This window comes from Equus quagga, chromosome 14 (assembly GCF_021613505.1).
Source record: "Equus quagga isolate Etosha38 chromosome 14, UCLA_HA_Equagga_1.0, whole genome shotgun sequence".
NCBI classification, from domain to species: domain Eukaryota; kingdom Metazoa; phylum Chordata; class Mammalia; order Perissodactyla; family Equidae; genus Equus; species Equus quagga.
In genome coordinates, this window is record NC_060280.1 from 92,487,204 (window position 1) to 92,511,915 (window position 24,712).

The window sequence follows — 24,712 nt, forward strand, 5'->3', positions numbered from 1 at the left end:
TGATGTCATCTGAAATAAAGATGCTTTCCTTGCTGTAACCCTGGTATTCCAGTTTTTATTTGGCCCCTTTGTGTGGTGGGTAAAGAACCTATGCTTGTAGGCAGTAATACATACACTTTTATAATGTATTTTTTAACAGATAATTCTTTTTTAGAAGTTGATTTGGAAAATATTATTGATGACTTTGCTTCCATTATAACCAAGGAAGTCAAATTTTAATAAATTCTAGTTTGAGGAAAGATAAAATGTGTAAATCTAAAATAATGTTTTCAGTTCTAATATCCTTACTTTTCAATTTTTCAATATTTTTTCAATGACTTTTAGCATTTGGGGGTAAGTACATGATAGGTGGTCAATAAATATTTCTTGAGTGAAAGGATGTTCCATTTTTGGATACCATAAATTATTTGGATTATAAAAGGACAGAGTTATTTCACTTTATATTTATGGGATTTGAGAACCATGCAGGTTTTTTAAAAAAATATTTTTAATTTTCTTTTTTCTCCGGAAAGTCCCCCAATACATAGTTGTGTATTTTTTTTTAGGTGTGGATCCTTCCACTTGTGGCATGTGGGATGCCACCTCAGCATGGCCTGATGAACGGTGTCATGTCCACACCCAGGATTCGAACTGGTGAAGCCCCGGGCTGCCAAAGCAGAGTGTGCAAACTTAACCACTCAGCCATGGGGCTGGCCCTGAGAACCATGACATTTTTATTCTGAGTCTCTTTTCTCCCTCTAGTGGAGGCATATGAGGCCACAGGGGTAAAGGAATGTAACAAGTGTAGGTTGGTGTTTATAGTAAGAAAAATCCTTATTGTGGAGGTCACCGCTTTCACTCAGCTTAGAAACACAGGGTTCCTGAAGACGACAGTATTTTAAACCAACATGTTTCACTGTTGTCGAGACAGACAAAGCCGTGTGCAAGTCTTCTGTCAGAAAGAACTTTATTCAAGCGTTTTAGATTTACAGATCCTGACAGCTAAGAGGAAATGAAGATGCGAATCACCCTCTTTGTATGTTCCAAATTGTTGCAGTCAAATGCAAAACATTGACAATCCATTGGTTGCTGAATCAGTTAGCAACTTCCACCAAGAATACTTCGTTAACAAACCACTCCTGAAACTCTGTGCCCTAAAATAATGGTACTTGATTGTGGCTCCTGAGTCTGGGTTGCCCGGGCAGGTCTGCTGATCTTGACTGGGCTCACGGATGTGACTGTAGTCAGCTACAAGTTGGTCAGATGGCTGATTAAGGACAACCTCAGCTGGTATAATGGGATGACTTAACTGTCTTCCATACATTTTTCACATCCCTCTAGCAGGTCAGCCTGGGCACGTGCTCATGGCGGAGGCAGGGGTGCAAGAACAAGTGAGACTTATCATGTAACGGGCAAGAAGGAATGCACACTCTGTTTGAGTCACGCTTGCTGACATTCCATTAGCCAAAGCAAGTCTCAAGGCCAAGCCAGAGTGAGAGCAGGAATGGTTACGAAGCTCCAGGGAAGGGGTATGGAGACATGGAAACCATTCTTGAGGCCATTGATGCAATCAACCTACCACAATTGGCTATGGTAAAGGCCACGCCATCTCTTGCTTCAATATCCCCTAGAATTGTCACCTCTGTATTGAACACTGGACAAGCCAAGCATTGAAGACCAACCTATCATAAATGAACATGTGTCAGCCCCCCTCCCGAGTCGTGGCTGGCACAAATAACAAAGATTGAGCCTGCATCAACCAAGTTTAATGCTGTGATCAAATTGTTCAGCACAGGGTGATTACTGAGCTAATTGAATCCTAAATGGTAAGTTGACTCAAAGTAAATATGTAGCATCTCCTTTGTATCCCCAAACTAAGAATTCCTAGGGTCCAAGAAAGAGAAGGAGAAGGACTAGGGGTCTGGAAGAGGAGCTCTGTGATCAGGAACTTGAAGCCCAGCCCAGCCATCTGTGTGATGCTGACAAAGTTACTTAACCTCTCTGAGCCTCAAATTCTTCATCTTCAAAATGGAAAGTAATCATTCATTCATCCATTCAACTTATTTATGGAGAATCAACTGAATGCCATTCCCTGTAATTATGGAGCTCACAGTCCAGTTGGAGACACTCAAGAAGAGAAGAAATGATCACACAAGGCTAGAAATCATGAAGCCTTAGAGGACACACAGAGGTGACACCTAATCCTACTTCCAGAGATTCAAAGAATGCTTCCTGGTGAAATTGATGACTATGCTGAGACTCAAAGAGAGGGTAGAAATTAGTCCGATTTTGAGGAAAGTTGTCCTAGGAAGAGAGAATGGCAGATGCAAAGTCCCAAAGTCGAGGATATGTTTTCCTGCCTAGATTTAAAGACAAGCTCTTCTGTCAGCATGGAAAACAAAAGAATACTCTAGAATATGCCAGAACATTCACTCCTGTGTACAACACAAATTCCCTGGGGATCTTGTTAAAATGCAGGTTCCGGTTCCGAAGATCTGCGGTGGTACCTTAGATGCTGCTTTTCTAACAAAATGATGCTCATGCTTCTGGTCCATGGACCACACCTTGAGTAGGTGTGTTTGAGACTGGCTGTGGAAGGGAGGAGATCTACATTTAAAATTCTCCTCCTTCTCTCCGTGGCCCTCAAGATTTTATGGGAGACGGAGAGCAAGGTGGGACGGCGATAACTTTGGGAGTAGTGCGAGTCCTAGTCAAGTCACAAAAAAGTTCCTGGAAGGAAGGGGGATGTTGCTTCCTTGAAATGTCCCAAGAAATTAGAAGGTTTTCCCAAGGGTTTTGTCATCACATACTTCAACTCTCCATGAAACGCTGGAATTCTGCTCCATCAATCACTCCTGATTATCAACATAACTCTTTTCAGTCTTTGTGCCAAAGTAGCCTCTACGACTATGCCCCTTATTTATCCCCTGGGGCTCTCATTAGCATTTTACTGACCATTCCTTTAAAAGCAGGAAGAGGTTGTGTCAAAACGTCAGCCAGTCGGTCAGATGACAAGTCATTCCCTGAGGGCTGCTGTGTGTGTCAGGCACGAGACAGGTGCTGGAGAGGCACACTTAGAGACACGCACCAGAGAACTTAGAGGAAAACAAAATGGTAGCTGGATGTTCTTGGTCATGCCATTGCACTGGGGTCTATTATTTCCACAAAACTCTGGAAATTCAAAGGGTTGCAGAACACGGAAGATAAAATGGTAATCTGGAACGGAAACTCTCGTTTCTCACCAGCACATGAAACCATGGGAGGATCGCCCCGCCCATCCATGCTCCAAACGGCCCAGAGTGTTCTGGGGCTGGGGAGACCCCGCATTTCCAAATTAAGCCAAGAAGAGAAGATTTCAGAGTTGGCTCCTGCCAGGCACCTGCTGTGCTCAAATGTTGCTCCATAGCATACTTGAAAGCAAGAAGGGGCTTTAACCCTGTGAGAGAGAAATCACAATCAGAATCAGTGGCAGGATGAGTACAAATGTGACCCCAGGGGTCAGATCTATAGGGTCATGCATCTTATACATACAGAGAGAGATCAATACAGCAACAAAGACTAGAGGGATAAACGTTAAAATGTTAACAGTGATCATCCCTAGCATGTGAGGCACTGCTGGCAAACTCAAAAGCCATTCTCAACCTCTTCATCACTGATAGCTCCCCCTCGAGAAGCTAGAAAGCCAAATGCTTGGTTTGTTAAATTCTTTTGTAACTATGAGTGGTCATGCGATGCTGTTCTGACCAATTAGGTGAAAGGGAAATCTGCTGAGGGGTTTCTGGGAAAGCTTCTGTTTTCTGTTAAAGGGAGAGGCACGAAAGGAGAGGTTGCTGCTTCTGCCCCATCCCTCTTCTTCCTGCCTTGAATGTGGTTGCGATGTCTGGAGCTATGGCAGCCATCTTGCAACCATGAAAATAATTTGATGAAAAGCCAGCATGCTGCTAATGGAATGGAAAACTAGGAAAAGCCTAGATTCTTTACAATATCACTGAGCAATAGAACCAATATCAGCAACACTTAACTCTGGGCTTCTATTCTTTCAAGAAAAATAATTCCCTATTTAATTAAGCCAATGGATCTTAGTTACTTGAGCTTGGAGTACATCAGTGAAGAAATAAGGCAGTCTAGTGTAGGTAGAAGCCCATAAATAATAAAGGAAATAAATTAGTTATTTATAGCATGTTAGAAAGTGGAAGGCACTGTGAAAAGAAAATCAGGATTAGGGGGCAGGAGAAGCATGAATGTCGGGGTAGGAGAAAAGGAAGCAGTACAAAATAGAGTTGTCAGAGCAAATGCTATTGATAGGAAATGATTGGAACAAAGATTTGAAGGAGGTGAGGGAGGCGAGGGAGTCAGCCATGTGGGTATCAGGACTAGAACACTCAAGGCAGAGTGAGCATCTAGTTCAAGGAAGTGAGTCTGGAGTGTCTGAAGAATCCTGAGCTGGTCAGTGTGGGTGGAGCAGAGGGAAGTGAGATTAACAGAGGATGAGATCAAGGAGGAAAAGAGGGTCAGATCATACAGCACCTGTGGGCCATCAGGAGGACTTTGGCTTTTACTCTGAGTAAGGTGGGAGCCATGGAGGGTTGTAGGCAGAGAAGGGATGTGACCTGACTCAGGAGTTCACACATGCCCTTTGGCTGCTTCAGGGAGAACAGACCAAAGGCAGGGCAGGGAAAAGGCAGGAGGGGAAGCAGAAAGACCCCTTAGGAGGCTATTTCCATAATCCTGGCTACAGACAATAGGATTTGGACCACGATAGAAGCAGTGAAGGCAAAGAAAAGCGATCAGATTCTGGATACACTCTGAGGAAAAGTCAACAGTATTTGCCAATAGATCGGAGATGGAGGGTAAGAAGAAAAGCAGAGTCAAGGATAACGCCACAGCTTTATGCTGAGCAATAGGAGGATAGGGGATCCTCCGTGAAAATGAGAGGTGAGGGGCTCGGAAGCTCAGTTTGGAACATGTTACATTTGCAACATCTATTAGACATCTCAGTGGGGTGTTTGGCAGGTGGTTGGTTATATGAGTCTAGAACTCAGGAAAGGGGGCTGGACTGCACATTATTTAAAATTTGGGAGTCACTGTTAATAGATGGTGTTTATGGCTGTGAGACTGGAGGAAATCTATTGTGTAGAGAAAAATGAGTGCTTCAGCAGAAGACGATGCATTGTCAGGGGACACCTTTCTGGGTTATTTGATTCTGACCTATGTGGGAGCTATTTTCCAATTCTGTAAATTTTAAATAACTGACAGTGATGCAAAATAATTCCATGGAGAAAATTGTTTTGCCTCCATTTGCACATTCATTTCGATATTATATGTGTGTATGTATTATATGTATGTATTATAATTCATATATGTGTAATACATATATAATACACATAGGTATATATGAACTTTTGTCTATACTATATAATATTAATAATTATATCTACAATAATTATGTAACATATAATTATATGTTATATTATATATTTTTTATGTATATAATTATCAATGAGGGAACCGGGCAGATGTTATAACTGATTCAAAAGAGAACAGCAAGGAGTAGACATATATATCTATCACATAACATATATAATGTATTATGTGTACATTATATACATTGTGTACATTATACATGTATTATGTAATATATATTATGTACTATGCATACATTGTATATAGTATATGTGTATTACATATTATATATTATATAAATTGTGTACATTATATATGTATTATGTAATATATATTATGTACTATGCATACATTGTATATATTATATGTGTATTATGTATTATCTATCATATATACATTGTGTAATATATATTATGTATTATGTATACATTGTGTATATTATATCTTATGTATTATTATATATTATATACATTGTATATATTATGTACATATATGTCTGTTCTTTGCATTCTCTTTTGATCCAGTTATAACATCTATCTGGTTCCCTCACTGATTAATGGGTAGAATAAAATCCTTAACGTACCCTCATTTTCTATCTGTATGAGTCATGATTTGATCTTTTTTAGGTCACATAACTGCTAAGGGGCAGAGCTTAGATTTACACCTAGGCAGCCTGGCTCCTGAACCCCCTACTCTTAAACCCTACGCTCTATCAAATGGGCTAATACGCATGGACACACAGAGCTCACAGTAGGTACTCAACACACAGCAGTGTTTAGTATTGCTAAGAAACAAGTATTCTGTTCAAGCAGAACCTACATAAACCACGCAGTCTCTCTCCGTCTTGGAATTGGAGGACATGGATGACAGAAAGATCCCTGAAGTCTGGGACACCTGGGAACTGGATTTGGCCTTCCTGGTAAAACATCTCCTGTATGCTTCTCGAACCTGGAGATGGAGACACATCACAAGGAGAGGAATCCCTCTCAGATGCTGGCACAGGCATGTCCCCTGGAAGGGGGTGCGTAGGGGCAGCGAGGGCAGCAGCTACATACCTGGTGGTTGAGCAGACAGTGAATGATGAAGATGAAGGCCCCCTGCAGGCTGTTGATGATAGTGAACAGGTAGGCCATGATACCAGCCATGGGTCCGATCTGGAAAATGCCCAAGACCCAGGAGCATCCCAAGATGAAGAGCTGGGCAAAGGCCTTGAATGTCAATAACCTGTGGGTGAAGATTTGCAGAGGATAAGGTTCTAGGAGGTGGCTGCTGTCCTCGTGGGCACACTCCTATGGATGGTCTGAGGCTGCCACCATGTGACCCACCGCCCGGATGGAAACAAACCTGGGGTGGAGCCTCCTAGCCTAGCTGCAGGGAAATCAAATCCTATAGGCATTTAAAAGGCTATTGGCCTACAGATACACATGGGCACGTGTGTGGACACATGTATTTAACACAATATTGTTTGTAGTAATAAAAGGCTAATTTGAGACGTTAAATGAACGGTGAAGACGTTAAATACTAGGAAGCCTTTTTTATTTCACTGAGGTAAAACTCACACAACATAAACTTCACCATTTTAACCATCTAAAGTGTGATTCAGTGGTATTTAGCACATTCCCAATGTTGTACAAACATCACCACTATTCAGTTCCCAGACATTTTTATCACCCCAAAAAGAAACCCTGTACCTATTAAGCAGTCATTCCCGATTCCCCTCTCCCCCAATTAGAAACAACCCACATGTCCATCTACAGATGAATGGATAAACAAAACATGGTCCATCCATACAGTGGAATATTACTCAGCCATGAAAAGGAGTGAAGCATTGACACACGCTACAACATGGGCAAACCTTGAAAACATGATGCTCACTGAGAGAAGACAGTCACAAAAGGCCACATAGCGTATGATTCCATTTATATGAAATGTCCAGAATAGACAAATCCATAGAGACAGAAATCAGATTATAAAACTATTTTTTAACTGAGAGTGACAATATACTATAGTGGGTTAGGCTCTGTGTCAGACTGCCTGTGTTTAAATTCTGACTGATCCCTTCACTAACTTTGTGGCCTCAGTAAATTAATTAACCTCACTGTGCCTCAGTTTCCTCACTTTGAGGTAAGGATAAAAATACAATGCCTACACCATAAGCTTGTTCTACAGATTATTTAATGAGATGGAAAGATCCTAAAGGTGCTTAGAACAGGGTCTGGCACAAAATAAACATTTTTGTTAGTTGTTTTTAACCTTAAGTATCGATATGAAATAAGCTACCTATTATGTGGAAAAAAACCAAAGAGGAGAATGATATGTACAGTACCCCATCATTTATGTAATAGAAGGTGTACGTGTGAGTATAAATATTCTGGAAGGAAGATCAGTTCCAGTGATAATGGTCGCTCGAAGTGGGAGAGATCTGGAAATCTGGGCATTCAGGGAGAAGAGAAGGAATTACTTCTCGTATGTTCTGTTTCTACTGCTTCATTTTTCTCGCCATGGCATGTATTAACTTTATTTTAATTGCTTGCATTAACTTTCTAAAAATAATTTTTAGGAAAAAATATTTCATTAATCCATTAATCCTCCATCCATTAATCGATGGAGGATCGGACACCGACAGGAAAACAAACGAGGGACCATGATCAGCTCACCAACAATAAAACCTAGACAATGTCTGGTTTGGGTCGGTTCTTAAAATGAATGTTAGTTAAGTGATGAAGTTAAGAAACATAGATACTCTATGAGAATATGAAAAAGTCCACCTCTGTAGACAAAATAATGTCTATCAAGCTAAAATAATGAGATAGTGTATTTCATTTATCATCAAAACAATAAAATGTGATAAACTCTAATGCTGGTAAAGCTGGAGGTAAACAATCACTCGTAAATGGAAACAAATTTTCTGGAAAACAATTTGCAATATATACTGAAAGTGTTACAATCCAACTGACCCTTTGACTCAGGCAATTTCATGCCTAGTATTACGATTAAATAACCACAGATGTGGAAGAAGGTTTCCTTACATGGATATTCAAGATAATATTGTTTCTAATAGCAAAAAAAAAAAAAAAAAATCAGAAGCAACTTAAATGTTCATGAATGAGGGATTATTTCAATAAATTGTGCTGTGTCCTCACACTGAAATGTTACACACAAAAAAGGACCATCGACAAATTTCTAATTAAACAGGAGAAATTTTATGACATGTTATTAAGAGAAAAAATGGTTATAAAAATAAAATAGTATGATTCTATTTCTACTATGAATGCACAGGAGAAGACTTAGAAAATGTACTAATAGTTTCTATATATGAAACACTCACTTCTCCTAACGACTGTGCTAAATGCTTCAAAAGCCACGTAAAGTGGGCAATATTAATACCCCAATTCTACAGATGAGGAAATTGAGTTTCAGAGAGGTTATGTCACTTGCCTAAGGTCACACAGCTTGTGAGTGGTAGACCTCGGGGTTTAGCCCCCCAGATCCAGACACTGTGCTATTCTGTCTTGGGCACAGAACCAGGTATACAAAAGGTCTCAATGAACATTTATGGAAGGAAGGAAGGGAGACTGGAAGGGGAGGTGAAAGGAAGGAGGGACCGCACCTGTTGTCTTTGAGCGTCGAGACGTCAGCATTGACAGTGGAAAGCTTCTGCTTCAGGATCCACAATGTCAAAGTCAGGAGGATGGAATTGATCTGCAAAGTCAGGCAGAAGGTATCGAGAGATTGGACATACAAGAAGACGATGGCCAGACCATCTATAAAAATAGAACTCAGGGGGTTGGCCCTATGGTTGGGTGGTTAAAGTTCTGCATGGTGGCCTGGGGTTTGTGGGTTCAGATCCCAGGTGTGGACCTGCTCCACTCATCAGCCATGCTGTGGTGGCATCCCACGTACAAAGTAGAGGAAGATTGGCACAAATGTTAGCTCAGGGCTAATCTTCCTCACCAAAAAAAAAAAAAAAAAAAAGAACTCCAACACATAGTGTGCAGTAACCACTCCAGGAAGTCAAACAAGAAGTCCTGCAGCAACTGACCCTAAACGACCAAGACTTGATTAATAACTGACAGCCTCCTGAATGTCTTCCCCTGCTTCCAACTTAGCCCCAAAAGGAGAAAGCCAATATGCCCCCCCAAGCAATCATATAGGACGCCTGCTTCAAGTTAGCCCACCCATTGCCTCCCCATGCTAACAGCCTCCACTCAGGGCACGTCTGAAGCCTTCTGTCTCCCTCTGTAAAGCTTTTCCACTCCTCTGTCTGCTGTTGAGTCTCTCGCAAATGCAAGTGAGAGTGGCTGACTTTCTCATTGGAGCAATCTCTGAATAAGTCGCCTTTGTTTGTTCTCATTTAAAATGATCTTTGTTTCTTTCCACTGGAGGCACCCGGGAAGTTAGCATCAACACCAGGGCCCTGTTATGGGTTGAACTGTGTCCCTCCTAAATAAGATATACTGAAGCCCTAACCCTCAGGACATCAGACTTCCTTTTGCCTCCGTCTCACCATTGCCCTCTCCTCTTTCCCCCGCCGATCATTTTTAATTTCTTTCTCCCTTTTTTTCTCATTTAATATCTGCACTCAGAAGAGATGGACAGACCCGTTCATATAGAAACACAAAAGACAGATAAGACTGGGGTGCCTCCCAGGAGCATTTTCAAGTTGGCATAAAAAAAAAAAATCCCAAATCAAAGAAATTACATTCTAACTTGGAAATCTCAAGAATCGAGGATCAGAAAGGAGGGTGTTTGAGAATAGGTGACCGCAGCTACACAACTTCCCCGGGCATTTCCCAATCCTTCAACGCTCCTTGCTCCTGCTCCAGCACACTCGGCCCCAAGCAATTTGCTTACCACGATGATTCCGCAGACTGGCCCCAGGAAACTCCAGATGAACTTTGTCTCTGTCTTCAGCCAGCAGCTACGGAGAGAAACGGGAGTCAGTGCTCATCTGGGGGTCTCGACCCTACAGTTACTCACGCCCTGACAGGTGCACTAATGGAGGAGGGTACTAGGAGATGAGACCCAGACGGAAATTCTCATGATGGGGCTCGTCGAATTTCAGTTTTCTCTGGACCACAGTAAATCGTCTTTCAGACCTTCTTGCGGGACAAATGTTCCTGAAATATTCACTTCGTGCCCTGGATAGAGTTCATTCTCAATTCATAACCTTTGTAAGACCTTCTTCTTCCTCTTTCCAGAACTTTCCACTGGCACACCTCGTCATTCGTCATTCAGATCTCAGCTCAAATGTCACCTACTCTGGAAAGCCACTCCTGACCAACCCAGCCAAGTACCCTCTCCCTACTCCTGGCTCCTCTCTAGCAGAGCCTGCTGCCTTTTTTAGAGCATCTCTTCGTATCATAAATTATCTTGTTTAGTTGTTTGTTCACTTGAAAATTGTCCTTCTTCCCTTACCAGACTATGAGCTGCATAAGAATTTGGACTTTGAATGTTTTGTTCATCTCTGAATACCTAGAACTCTGCAAAGCCTGGCAGGGATGAGGCATTCCATAATTATTTGTTAGAAGAAAGGAAAGAAGGAAGGGAGGGAGGGGGACGGGAAAGAAGGATGGAAGGAAGGAAGGAGGAAGGAGGGAGGGAGGAAGCAAGGAAGAAGGAAGGAAGTAAGAAGGAAGGAGGGAAGGAAGGAAGGAAGGAGGAAGAAGGAAGGGAGAAGGCATTGCCTCTTTCCATCATGTCTCTGGTAGATATTTGCTGTTTTCACCACCCGACAATCATTCCACCACGTTCAGTAAAAGCACCCCAATATTCCTTTAGCAGAAGTGTGCTTCCCCCCATAAGAGAAGGAAAATCATCAAGTTTAGCCAACCAGATGTTGGCCCGGAAGGTGAGTCTCCAGTAATAGAGTGAATAAAAGGCAGGAAAATGTTTGCATTGTGAGAAGATGCTGTTCACATCCTTTCAGGAAGGACCACATCCATCCTGGCCACTTCCCGCATCAGCATCTGCATCTCTGCCTGAGGGCAGCAGACTGGAAGTGCTGGAGACTTAGTTCTCCCAGAAGCAACCAGTGGCTGATGGGAGGGAGTTGGTGGGTAAATAAGCCAGCTCCCTCACCCCTTGGCTGGGTTAACTGGGGTGCGCGCCCTGCACAGTCTCCCAGAGGTACTGGGTCTTAGCCCGGTAACCCAGAGCAGTGCCTGCTCACCAATGCACCCCATATTTGCTCCTTCTCCTCTCTGTCGCTATCTTCCTGACAAGACAGTCAGATCTGAACTCCGCTTGGACACTTACTAGCCATGTGACCCTGGGCAAGTTCTGCAACCGTACTGAGCTTCAATTCCCTCTGTAGCCACCATTTATGAAGCTGCTACTTTATGTACTATTGGCTTCAGGGCCGCCATGTCCAGGAGCACAGGTTGTACACTGCACAAATCCAGGGGACACTATTTACACCATAGAATAGCTGAAAGGTGCTGCTGTACACAGTGGAGGCATAGGAATTTTGTCAAGAAGTATCAGAGATAATATATGTTTGTAAAGCTTACAGGAATTAGATTACGATGGGTGCTTACTTAACATAAATTCCTTTACAGTCTCTTCCCTGTGCACATACTGCTTGTTCTGCCCTTTATCTAATTTTTCTCCTCAAAATTGACTCACCTTTTTGTTTTTTTACTTATATAATAGAATCCTGTCTGTGAAATCATGATTTTGATATGCTGGCAATTTTTCTTTCTAATGCCCTACAAAATAAATACGAAAATATTTTTAAACTGAGTCCTCACCAACATCCTACCTGAAATCGCCTGGCATGGAACCACGTGATGACCATAACTCACTGTAAAACAGACAGTGGCACTAGCAATGGTGACCAGAATCATGCGTAGAATGCTTTACTCTGTGCCAGACACTGTTCTGAAAACTGTACAATCAAATTCACTATCACGTCACCGCCCTTCACCTTTACTATCGTGCAAACAGTGGCTCCTGGATTTGTTCAGTGCTCAACCTGTGTGACTGTACGTGGCAGCCCCCAGACCATGGCAACCTGAGACCAAATACAATAAATGGTAGCCACAACTACCGCTACTGTCACCGCTCTTCTTGTTGTTCATGGAATTATCATCCTGAACCCCAACAGCAGGGTCCTTAGGGAGAGAGAGGGATGCCACTCACCGATCAGGCGTCCCGTAGCCCTGAGGTTGCACGCTGGCCAAGACAGCCACCACCACCCCTGGGAGCCCGTAGCCAACGACACAGAGGTACAGCATCTTGATGTTGCGAGAGCTGAAGTAATTCACCACCTTCAGGTTCCTAACCGTGAGGAACAGCACCACGGCCTCCACCAGCATCCAGGAGAAGCAGGCGAGGAAAAGGTAATGCAGGAAGCCCGCGATGATGGCGCAGACCGTCTGCAGGGGAGAAGCATGGGCACTCAGGGTCCCCCCGGCGCAGGGAGCCCGCTCAGGGGACGACGGCAGGGGAGGGGCTATTCCGACTGGCGTTCCCCAAACACGACCCGTTCATTCATTCATTCATTCATTCCACAAACATTTACAGGGACGTTCTTCACCGCGGGCGGCTCCCTCCCTTTGGTGGGGTCACCTATCGTCCTGGTTTGCCTGAAACTGAGGTTTTCCAGGACATGTGATGTCAAAGCTAAAACTGGGAGAGCCTGGGGCGGGGGTGACCGATCCATGATCACTCTACTTTAGGAGATGTTTGAAGATTTGGGGTGGGGGGTAGGGGGGTCCCGCCAACTACGACCACTGGGCCGGCCGGCTGTTCTGTAAATAACGTTTCACTGGCACAGCCACACCTTTTACTATTCTCTACGGCTGCTTTTGTGCTAAAACAGCAGAGCTGAGGAGTCACGACAGAGACCATAGGGTCCACAAAAGCCAAAAATATTTAGATCTGCCTTTTTTACAGAAAGAGTTTGCCCACCCCCGGGTCAAAGGACGGGAGTCCGACACCACTAGCACTCAGTTCTCAAGGGATCGGGGAAGCTCGGCATTCCGCAGCGAGAAGGATTGCTCTGCACGAAGCACCCTCACTTCACCCAAAATGTCAGTCGTGCTCCTTTTAGAAGAACTCGGAGAGCCTACAAGTTCGTGGCACAGTTATAGGGGCAAATTGGCTAAAGTCCTCGCTCTCACAGGCCACACAGTCTAGTGGGGGAGGCAGCCACACGGCAAGTAAAACAGGAGCTAATCAGTATGGTTTCAACTAAGTCCCAGGAAAGAAAGAAAAATGGAGTCGTTTGGCAACTGTAGCCTTATTGACATTTGTAACGCTGTTGCCACATTTTTTCCTGTCGTGGGGGCCGTCCTATGCCTTGTAGCATGTTGAGCAGCATCCCTGGCCTCCCCCTACTAGATGCCAGCAGCAGCCCCTTGCCAGTGGTGACAACCAAGAATGTCTCCAGATATTACCAGGTGTCCCCTAGGGGGCAGAATCATCCCAGGGAAGAGCTAATGGTTTAAAGAGTGATAGGAGGGATAACCACAATATATAACATGGTCAGGGAAGTTATTTTCAGCTGAGACCTATCACAAGAAGGAGTCAACTGATTGAGGGGCCGGGGGATGAGTATTATTGAAAGAAGGCACAGCATGTGCAAAGGTCCTGAGGTGGGCACTAGCATAGAGAGAGCTGAGTAGGGATGAGCAGAGGCAGATGTGGAGATGATGGGGCTGGATGTGGGGGCATAGCCTGAGGGATGTGAGACCTCGTTGTCAGTCTTGTCTACACCCGTGAGGAAGAGAAGCTTGGCCAAGAAGAGGCACACGCAGAGGTGCAGGTGGAGGGAGGTGGTTTGGCTGCGAATGCCACGGCAGAGCAGGAAGGTGGCAATGGCCAAGACGAGACACACCAGCGAGATGATCATGCCCACGTGGCTAATGATGAACAAGGAGAACTCCATCTGTCAGGAAAGAGATACACCACTCAGAGAGGGACCGACACACCCTGGGCAGGACAAAGAATTATCCAGACTCTTGGCTTGAGCAGAAAGGGCCTGGGGACCTTTTCTCCCTCTGATGCTCAGAGTGAGGTAGATATTGTCCATCATCATCCTTTGGAATCCATGGGCACCCATTCCCATCCCTACCCTACATCTCACCCCCCGATGTCGACAAACTACATTTCCCAGAATCCCCTGGGGCTAAGGTCCTGGAGGTCATCAGGGTTCTCCAATGAGGAGCATGCGTGAAAGTTTTGGAAGGCAGGATGGGGACAGATGCCAGCTTTCTGCAGACAGGAGTGAACCATGGCTGGACTCCACATTCCAACTGTCTCGTCTTTAATTTCACGGGCGTGGGGTGACCTGACAGAAGCAGTTTCTGACCTCTGGATTACAGAGGGGTGCAGAGGGGTGACCTTAAAGCCAAAATCCAAGGGGCAGCCCCATGACTGCAACTCCTGCATCCCTTCCAGAGATTTCGTGAGCACCCAGTTCCCTGCATTCAATCTCTTTCTGCTTGAAACACCCAGAGTGGCTCCTGATTTTCCTGTACGGAGCCAGCACTGCTACAGAGGCATTTAGACACGCCTCAGCTCCTGGGAGTAGAAACGACAAGCTCAGTCCTCCCCCTATGCCATGATTCATAGTTAATTTTTAAATTAATTTTAAATTTATCTGTACACTTTCTGTGTGTTAAAGATATGCCGGGCACCATCTCATGAGCTCTTCTCTAAGATAGTGTGACTTATCGTTTAAGAGAACCGACTTCTGTTCTGCTGGTTTCTAGCTGTGTGAGCTTGGGCAAGACACTTAACTTCTCTGTGCCTCAGTTTGCTCATCTGTTAAAAAGAGGATACTGAAAATAACAGCTAGCTTATAGGGTTGTTTTAGGAGGATTCAGCAAAAATACTTAAAGAACTCACAACTGTGCCGGAAACATTATGCACCCTGTTAAGTGTTAGCTGTCATCGTTATTTTTTTCTTGTTCTCATTTTTGAGATGAGAGAATTGGACTCAGCTCAGAGAGGGTGAGCGACTTGCTCAAGGAAACACAGCTAGGAAGTGATAGAGATGGGACTTGAAACTAAGCAAGTCTTGCTCTGGATCCAGTTATGTCCTTAGCTACATACTCCTCCAAATAGCAGTTAGGGCCTCCCTCGTAGGGAATTAACCTCAGATCTTGCATGAGAGGTAAGGAAGCTCACCACAGCACTAATGAGGATGTCTTCCCTCTCTACAAAGTCTACCTGGTTGCCAAGGCTCACTGTGTACTTCGTTTCTCCCCCGATCCATCACCGGCTCTCACTGAAACATGGCTGAATTCCCACAGCACAACCTTTTGCTCCATTTGTATGGTTTGGTGGAAAGAGACCTCTGGAGCTGGCCTGTTGTGGGTTCAAGTCCCATCTCCACCAGTTACCAGCGTCACGACCAGGCAGGCTGCTGAGCCTCAGCATCCGATCCTGGGAAATGGGTCTAAAAACACTTCAAATAAAGGGTCCGGCACAAGATCTGTGCTCAGTGAATAGAGTCTGTGATAGTTATTGAGCTGTACCTGTTTAGGGTCATTTCCCACTTGATACATGAGGGTCATGGCTTCCCAACTTGACCATGAACTCTCCAAGGGCAGAGGTCTAGCGCACACCCCTTCTGTCTTCCTTGACTCCCTCCCCAAACACTCAATGCCATGAGAGGCACACGACAAGTGTGTAGTCAACGTTTCCCCCATTGGATTTCAAGAGACAGAGCACAGAGCACCAATACTGACCGTGAGCTCCCCAGAAGCCATGATGATGGCCAGGTTCGCCATTCGTTTACAGCGGCAGACGGTATGTGTCTCGGAAACTTCAATGATCTCACAGCCAGACGGGACCCACCTACCGCCCTCCTCATCAGTGCTCCAGGAAACACACATGGGGCTCTCAGTCTGCTTCTTTGGCTGAAAAATCAAAGGTCTTGGTCACCTGAGAATCCCTCTTGAACGGACTCAATGTGACCAACCCCAAGAGTCATTTGGGGCAAGAGATGCAGGTATCTTCTGTACGGAATGGAGAGAAATGCTGATATTTCATCATGCGGTGATGAAAAGAAAAGTCTTGCATGCCAGATCTGTCTCTATCGCTGACTTGGCTGTAGCTAATGCAGCTAATGTCTCTGTAAATGTATGTACATCAATGTTACTTAGTTTAACCTAAATCTTGCCCATTGATGAGTGGAAGAATGCCACAGAGAAATAGGAGAGTTTATTCTTCTAGAGGTGGATTCTGAAGACTGGCTTAAGTTGCTAGAAACTGTGGAAGCTTGCTACCTTAACAGGTCCCCATTAAAAATGAGAGTTATGGGGCCAGGCCGGTGGTGCAGTGGTTAAGTTCGCATGTTCCACTTCGGCGGCCCAGGGTTCACTGGTTCAGATCCTGGGTGTGGACCTACGCACCGCTTGTCAAACCACACTGTGGTAGGCTCCCCACACATAAAGTAGAAGAAGATGGGCACGGATGTTAGCTCAGAGCCAGTCTTCCTCAGCAAAAAACAGGAGGATTGGCAGCAGATGTTAGCTCAGGGCTAATCTTCCTCAAAAAAAAAAAAAAAAGATGAAATCTTGCCTTTTGCAACAACACAGATGGACCTCCAGGGTATTATGCTAAGTGAAATAAATCAGATGGAGAAGGTCAAATACCATATGATTTCACCCATAAGTAGAAGATAAGAATAACCACCACCACCGACAAACATAGATACAGAGATTAGACTGGTGGTTACCAGAGGGGAAGTGGGGAGGGAGGAGGAAAAACGGAGTGACAGGGCACATGAGTGCCATGATGGAAGGTAATTAGTCTTTGGATGGTGAACATGATGTATTCTATACAGAAATTGAAATAGAATGATGCACACTTGAAATTTTTATAATGTTTTAAACCAGTGTTGCCTCAATTAAAAAAAAAAAAGAGAGTTAAGCCCCCTAGGAGATGGGGAGTCCCCAATAGATAGATGGGGGCACAGTAGAAACCTCTTCACAAACCTCAAGGTGCTCCAGAGTGTAGTTGACTGCCTCAGAGAAGCCGTCTTTCTTCTTCCCTGTCAGCATGCCCCCGACGACACGAGAATTAATCTTCAGCTTCCTCTTGGAGTTGGCCATGGGCGTCTGAGAGTCTCGGAAGAAGCTCTCGTTCAAAAGAGACTCCATACCCGCAAAGGAGACAAAAGCCACCCCACTGATCTCTGCAATTTCCCCCAAATGCAAAAAAAAAAAAAAAGGAGGGAATCATTTGCTCAGTAGTTACTAGTATACACACTTTAATATCCCATGCATTCCTGAATCTTCACTAGCCCGCTCTGAGGATTGAAATACCTGTGGGCTTCCGATTGGTGACCCTCTCCAGAACCATAGGAAAAAAATCGTGTGGTGCTATCACTTGGAGAAATCTTAGCTACATTTACAAATAAATTTGAATTTGGGTTTTTAAAGGACGATTCAACTCAACAGTGGAAAAGAAATTCCCCTCCAACATTGACGGTCATTTTTGTTCAGTGTCTTTGGCGGGCTTCCCCTTTCAATGTTGTGGTCTCCAGGGATGTGCCCCAGGTCTGCTCGCTGTGCCTCCCACACAGCATGTAGATCAGGAAAGGCGGACAGTGACCTACAGGCTTATCTTACCATGGCATGGTTTTTTTTTTTTTTTTAATAAAAGCTCTATTTCAACACAGCCACACCCATTCATTTACACGCCGCTGATGAATGCTTTTGCACGATGATGGACGGCAGGGTCGAATGGTTGCGACAGAAATTGTGTTGCCCTCAAAGCCTAAAATATTTACAAAGTGGCCCTCTACAGGAAAAGTTTCCCAACCCCTGAGACAGATCAGCACTGTCTGCTAGAAATATACTATGAGCCACATACGCAATTTTAAATTTTCTAATAGCCACATTTTAGAGTAGAAAACAGGTAACATTCGTTTTAATAATATATTAATTCAATACACGCAAAGTAGTATCGTTTCAACACGTGATCAATAGAAAAAATTATGAGTGAGCTATTTTACATACTCCATTTTTTTTTTGGACCAAGTCTTTGAAATCTGGTAGGTATTTTAAATTCACAACCTGGCCACATTTCAAGTGCTGAATGACAAAAGTGGCCAGTGGCTGCTGTATTAGATAGGTAAGCTTTCAATACTCCGGTACTGCGAGATTATTTATTCAATGTCTGCCTTTCCTAGCAGGTGGGAAACTTTCCTGAGGCCATTTCTGCCTCTCCCATCATTGATTTCCCCACCACCTGGCACAGGTCTTGGCACCTAAGAGGCGATCGATAAGTGTTTGTTGACTGAGTGTACCATAACTACCCACCCTGATTCTCCGGAGTGGGTCTGTACCTGTGGATCCAGATTCTTTAATTGTGGAGCATGAAATCGTCATCTTATCCCCTTTGGCTTTCAAGCTAAAGGCCATGTTCCCTTCAGAGCATTCGTTCTTGATAACTCTGCTATTAACATCTAAAAAGAGAAAGGGAGAGTTTGCATGCAGTCACCCGGAAAGTGGGTCCTGTCCAAGAAAGGTAAGCATGTATAATTGCCAGCAAAGGGAAGAACGGAAAGGCTGGATCATCATGGGAAACATCTTGAGCCCCTTGGTGAAAGGTTGAGGATGGTAGCACCAAACACATGAGAAACCCAGGTGGAGCCATAAGAGTGAGCTCTCACATCCTAGGGGATGCATCAGGAAGAGATGGGGTTGAAGTCAACAGTGATAGAAGGCGACACAGTCACAACTCTCTGGATACTCCAAATTTAGACATGTTTTCCAAAGCTAAAGGAATTAGGAAGGGACCAGGGCAAGCCCAGTATGGTGGACGAAGATTTGGATTCTGCAGTCAGACGGAGGTAACTAGGAAACCCAGCTCTGCCGCTCACCAGCTGTGCCAACCTGAGCAATGACTCAACCTCTCTGAGCCTCAGATTCCTCACCTGCAACGTGGCAATAATTACAGGACTCTTCATGAAAACAAAATAGATCATTCTACCAGAGGCACCCTTTAAAAATACAAGCCAGATAATGCCATGCCTGTTCTCGAACTCTCTGATCCTGCTCTGCCTTCTTACCTCAAATAAAGTCTTGAGTCCCTACATTTGTGTACAAAATCTGCCTCTCCCTTTCTTTCCTCACCCCTTCTCCTGCAGCTTTCACCATCCTCTGCCCCACTCCAGCCACCTTGGACTCCTCATTCTTCCTTGAACTCACCAAGTATTCCCACCCTTACTCTTTCTCCAAATATTTCCACGGCTCCCTTCCCTGAGGTCCCAACCCCAATGAGACTTCCCCTAACCGCACAGTATAAGATAGCAACGCTCCTCCTAATCTTGATCATCTCGAGCCTCCTTAGCCTGCTGTGTGTTTCTCAGCACAGCTAGCCTGATCTGGTATGCCAGATATCTATCTCTAAAATATAAGATTCACGAGGACAATTTTGTTCACTACTGGTGGAACTTTAACAAATACGCTATTTCCACCTCTCGACTTCCTGGGCATCTATTAGGATGGAACTTCCTAGCAGGGAGCAAGTACCAGGAGTGGGATGCTCCTCCACTTGGCATATGGTACTCAATATTTCCATGCAGGCACCCATCAAGCATGTTCAGGATGGGAGAGCCAGAGCCGTATCAGTCAGGAGAGGATCGGTCAGGCAGCAGTAACAAACAGCCCCAAATCTTAGCGGATTAGAAATAATTATCAATTTCTCATTAATGCTTTGTGTCCATCATGAATGGACTTGGGGCCCTGCTCTGTGTTATCCTTGCCCTGGGACCCACGCAGATGGAGAAACTGTGATCTGAAACACTGCCCGTCCCTAGGGAAGAGGGAGAGAAGTCTCTGGAAGGTACTCCATTCACAATTCACTGGCCTAAACTCATCACAAAATCCTGCCTGACCCAAAGCCTGGCAGTACAATCACACCACGGGCCCAGAAGAAAGAGCTGGAAATATCTGAACACAGCAAATGACTGTCATGTCTTAACACCCAGCACACAGTAGACAGCCAAAAAATACTTGTTGAATGAATTAATGACACCCTACAAACAGTGCCTGGCAACACACTCTTAACACAGTGTGGAGGCCAGCCTGGTGGCATAGTGGTTAAGTTCCCATGCTCCACTTTGGCAGCCCGGGCATGGCTGGCTCAGTTCCTGGGCACAGACCTACACTCTGCTCATCAAGCCACTCTGTGGCAGTGTCCCACATACAAAATAGAGGAAGATTGGCAACAGACGTTAGATCAGGGCCAGTCTTCCTCACCAAAAAAAAAAAAAAAAAGAAAGAAAAGGTTTAACACAACGCCAGGCAATCAATAAATGGGAGATGTCATTCCTATGATAGGCTTGCTTTGTGTGAGTTCAGAGGTTTGAAACAGTCGGGAAGATGGTGTATGGAGAATCACACTGCCCAAGTCACCCATCAAAATCAGCACCCAGGCGTGACCTTGCCATGAAGGATATAGCCTACCTAAGTGTTCCGTCCGAATAGTCTGACTGACATTGCCCGAGGGATTCAGGAAAGCTGCCAGCGTGGTTCTTTTCACGCTCTCCAGTAAGACTACGGCCAGGGTGGATGTTGCTTCTCTGGTGAGGTTGGACGAGGTGGACGTTTGCTCAAGCACGGAAGAAATGTTCTCAGCCATATCCTGCAAGGAAAGGTGCGCTTGCTGTCTCTCTCTCTCTCATCCGTGAAACAGCAACTGTTCTCTCTCTCCCACCAAGAGAACGGGTTGCTGATGAGAGAGGGATGAGGCGAGGCTGCTTCATGGGTAGGGCATTTCCTTTTGGGGTGATGAAAATGTTCTGGAACTAGACAGTGATGATGGTTGCATGACACTCTAAATGTGCTAAATGTCATGAACGGTTACCCCCAAAAAGGAATGGGACTCTTGATAAACACAACATTGATGGATCTTGAAGACATTATGCTGAGTGAACCAAGCACTCAAAAGGCCACATTTTGTGGGATTCCATTTAGATCACATTCTTGAAGGGACAAAGCTGTAAGGACAGAGAACAAATCAGGGATTTTCAGGGGCTGGTGCTGGAGGCAGCGTCTTACTATAAACAGAAAGCCCAAGCGAGTTTTTTGGGAGATAGAACGTTCTGTATTCTGATTGTGGTGGTGGTTGTATAAATCTATTCACGCGATAAAACTCATGGGATGGTAAAGAAAAGGGCAATTTTACTGTGTGTTAATTTTTAAAACCCTACAACCGTAATACATTAAATACTAATGCGCAATCTGTTAATTATAAAGAGGACTTTCTGCTCGCAAAGTGTGCCCCAAGATGCTTGAACCTCAAAACATAATTATGAAGACCCCTCCATTACCTTCAGAGAAACGACGGCAGATGTGTTTTCACAGGCATCGTCCAGCATGCTGAGGACGGCATTCAACTGTGTGCAAAAGGCAACCTGTGCCCCAGAGGAAAGAGCATTCGTGAGTATTGATCACTCTACCCCCCAAGCACGTAAGGTACAAACTGGGCCATCGAGCCCCCCCACATGGAGCGATTCTGAATTCCTGAGGTGTCACGAGTCTCTCGAATTCTGAGGGAAATAAAAATTCACCACTTGATCAAAATTGGAACCACAGAAACTTTCTCTTCCATAAACAACAAAAGGAAACAGACAGCAAAACTGTCTAGTGGGGTAAAGAGATGGGGAAATGCGTGAAAAAAATAGTGGTCTACATGGAATAGTATTCAGCCATAAAAAGGAATGGAGCATTGATACAAGTTACAACATGGATGAACCTTGAAAACGTGATGCCCAGTGAAAGGAGCTAGACACAGAAGGCCACATAGTGTATGATTCCATTTATATGAAATGTCCAGAAGAGACAAATTTATGGAGACAGAAAGTAGATTGTCATTTACTGGGGGTGGGGAGTAGGAGGGGAACGGACAGTAGCCACTAACGGGTAGAGGGTTTCCTTTGGGGGTGATGAAAAGCTTTTGGAGATAGACAGAGGTGGTGGTTACACATCACTGTGAGTACTAAATGCCACTGAACTGTACACTTTAAAATGCTGAATTTTTCATGTATACTTCACTGCAATTTTTTAAAAACCTGATAATGCTCTGTAGTGCATGCGAATTCCAAAGCTTATTTACAAGCTTATTTTTAAAATAGTGACACCCATTCCTGAAGATGCTCATGGAGCATTTACACTGGAATGACTTCATTAGAGAACCAGACGTCCAAATTCCTCCTGGTGTGGCAGCTATGAATCACCCGCCCCAGATCACACAGATGCAGCAGCAACACCTTCACTGGTAATGAGACCCCCAACATCCTTTCTTCTTTTCGTAAAAGAATCCCCAGGTTTTAGATGGAAAGATGGCCTCCCTTACCAACTTTCCTTGTAGCTCGTGTGACCATGTGCCTAATTTCTGGCCAATGAGGTGAAAGCAGAAGTGATACTGGGTCATATTTTCACAGAGAAGGACGGTGCATTTCACTTCCCCTTCCCCCTGCCCACCAGCTGGGATGCAGAACGTGATGGCAGGGGCTGGAGCAGCCATCCTGGACCACAATGAGGGAGTCTTGTGTTGATGACGGCAGAGCGTTCTGGAGCCGTCACATCAGCCCTCAGCAGCTTAAACTCAAACTGTTACAAAGAGAGAAATAAACTGCTATCTGGTTTGGGCCACTGTTACTTTTGCCTTTGTTAAAACTGCAAAACAGCATCTTACCTAAGTGGCTTCTAGGACCACGTCAAGAGCTAGGAACCTTCAAAAATACTTACATCTTCAGGCTCCACTGCTGTTTTCGTTTGGCATAGATGGACCTGCTTATTTCTGGCTAACACATCTTCTTTACACTTGAAGGGAGCCCCTAGGAAGAAAACAAAAGCAACCAAATCAAACTTCAACCACAGCAAGATATGATTAGAAGGCAAGTCTGATTTTATCACCCCTTGCTTAAAATCCATTCCTTGCCATATTATACAGCAGCAGCAATGAACAAACTGAAGCTACACACTACGACATCAGGGACTCTGAGACATGTAATACAGAGTGAAAAGAGCAAGTCAGAAAAAAACCGTATGATCTCACTTACGTGTGGAATCTTAAAAGGGAAAAAAAAGCAAGCTCATAGATACAGAGAACAGATTGGCAGTTTCCAGAGGCTGGGGTGGGGGATGGGTAAATGGGTGAAGGGAGTCAAAAGTTATAAATTAAATAAGTCCGGGGGATGCAATGTAAAGCATGGTGCTTACAGTTGATAACACTGGATTGCATATTTGAAAGTTGCTAAGAGAGTAGATCTTAAAAGTTCTCATCACAAGAAAAAAAAATTTTGTAACTATGTGGGGTGACAGATGTTAACTGGACTTATTGTGATTATTTTGCAATATATCCAAATATCAAATCATTATGTTATACACCTGAAACTAATATAATGTTATATATCAATTATATCTCAATTTAAAAAAACATTATACATAGTATACCATTTTTATAAAGCTCCAATGTAGACGAAACTAAGCAAGGTGTTGTTTAGGAATGCATGCATAGGGCGAACTTTTTTTAACTAGGGGAATTATAAATACAAAGTTGCAAGTGGTTCCCTCTGGGGAGAAGACAAGGATACCAGCAGAGAAGGAACATGCAGAAAATGCAGTGGCATTGGTGATGGTCTAGTTCTTATGCTGGCGAGTGCCTCGGACATATTCATTTTATTACACTTCATTGCCTCTGTATAAATTACTTACATTTTTAATGTATCAGATAATCCACAATTTTTTAAATGTAAACCTTTCACAGTTCCCCACTGCTCTTGGCAAAAAGACTCCAAAACCCTTCACAGGACACGCAAGTTCCTGCAGAATCTGACTTCTGCCCACATGCTCAGATGCAGCTAATGACATTTCCCCTAGCACTCATTCTGCGTTAGCCTCAGGGCCTTTGCACATACTGTAACCTAGCACACTGTGATCTCCACTCTTCATCTGGATAATTTGTACTCTTCTTTCAAGCTTCAGCTTAAATTCACTTGCCTGGAGCATATTAAATATCCTATGAGTCACTCCAAAGGGCACTATGATTTTTCAATTATTAAATAGTTATGTATGTGTTCTCTATTTCCTTCCATAGACTATAAGCTATATGAGGGCAAGAATCATTGACATTACATCCAGGATTGAATCCTCAGTAGCTAGTGCAGGGGCCTGTTTGATTAGTTAATTAATTAATTAACTGATTAATTAATGCTTCAAAAATAATTTATCAAATGAGTATATTAATGAATGGATCAAAAAGAGAGAATGAATGAGGTGAAAGTAAGAGGAGGAGCCAGAGGTTGGGTACAGTGAGGATTTTACAACCAAAGCAAGACACAGAGTCCATTGCCAAGACA

At 44.0% G+C, this 24,712-nt stretch overlaps 1 protein-coding gene across 2 annotated transcripts in view; it reads right to left on the reverse strand.

Moving 5' to 3' along the window:
* Positions 1–935: 935 nt before the first annotated feature.
* ADGRE1 (adhesion G protein-coupled receptor E1) overlaps positions 936–24,712 on the reverse strand; it is a 58,117-nt gene continuing 34,340 nt past the window's right edge. For both annotated transcript variants that reach the window (XM_046684611.1, XM_046684610.1), the window contains 13 exons: positions 23,100–23,188; positions 21,680–21,763; positions 20,814–20,991; positions 18,689–18,808; positions 17,334–17,533; positions 16,083–16,253; positions 14,081–14,275; positions 12,526–12,761; positions 10,237–10,303; positions 8,993–9,084; positions 6,438–6,606; positions 6,202–6,330; positions 936–3,415 (listed from right to left, as the gene is read on the reverse strand). In XM_046684611.1, the coding sequence (XP_046540567.1) occupies positions 3,410–3,415; positions 6,202–6,330; positions 6,438–6,606; positions 8,993–9,084; positions 10,237–10,303; positions 12,526–12,761; positions 14,081–14,275; positions 16,083–16,253; positions 17,334–17,533; positions 18,689–18,808; positions 20,814–20,991; positions 21,680–21,763; positions 23,100–23,188 (1,736 nt within the window). In that variant the 3' untranslated portion in view covers positions 936–3,409. The remainder of the gene's footprint in view (positions 3,416–6,201; positions 6,331–6,437; positions 6,607–8,992; positions 9,085–10,236; positions 10,304–12,525; positions 12,762–14,080; positions 14,276–16,082; positions 16,254–17,333; positions 17,534–18,688; positions 18,809–20,813; positions 20,992–21,679; positions 21,764–23,099; positions 23,189–24,712) is intronic.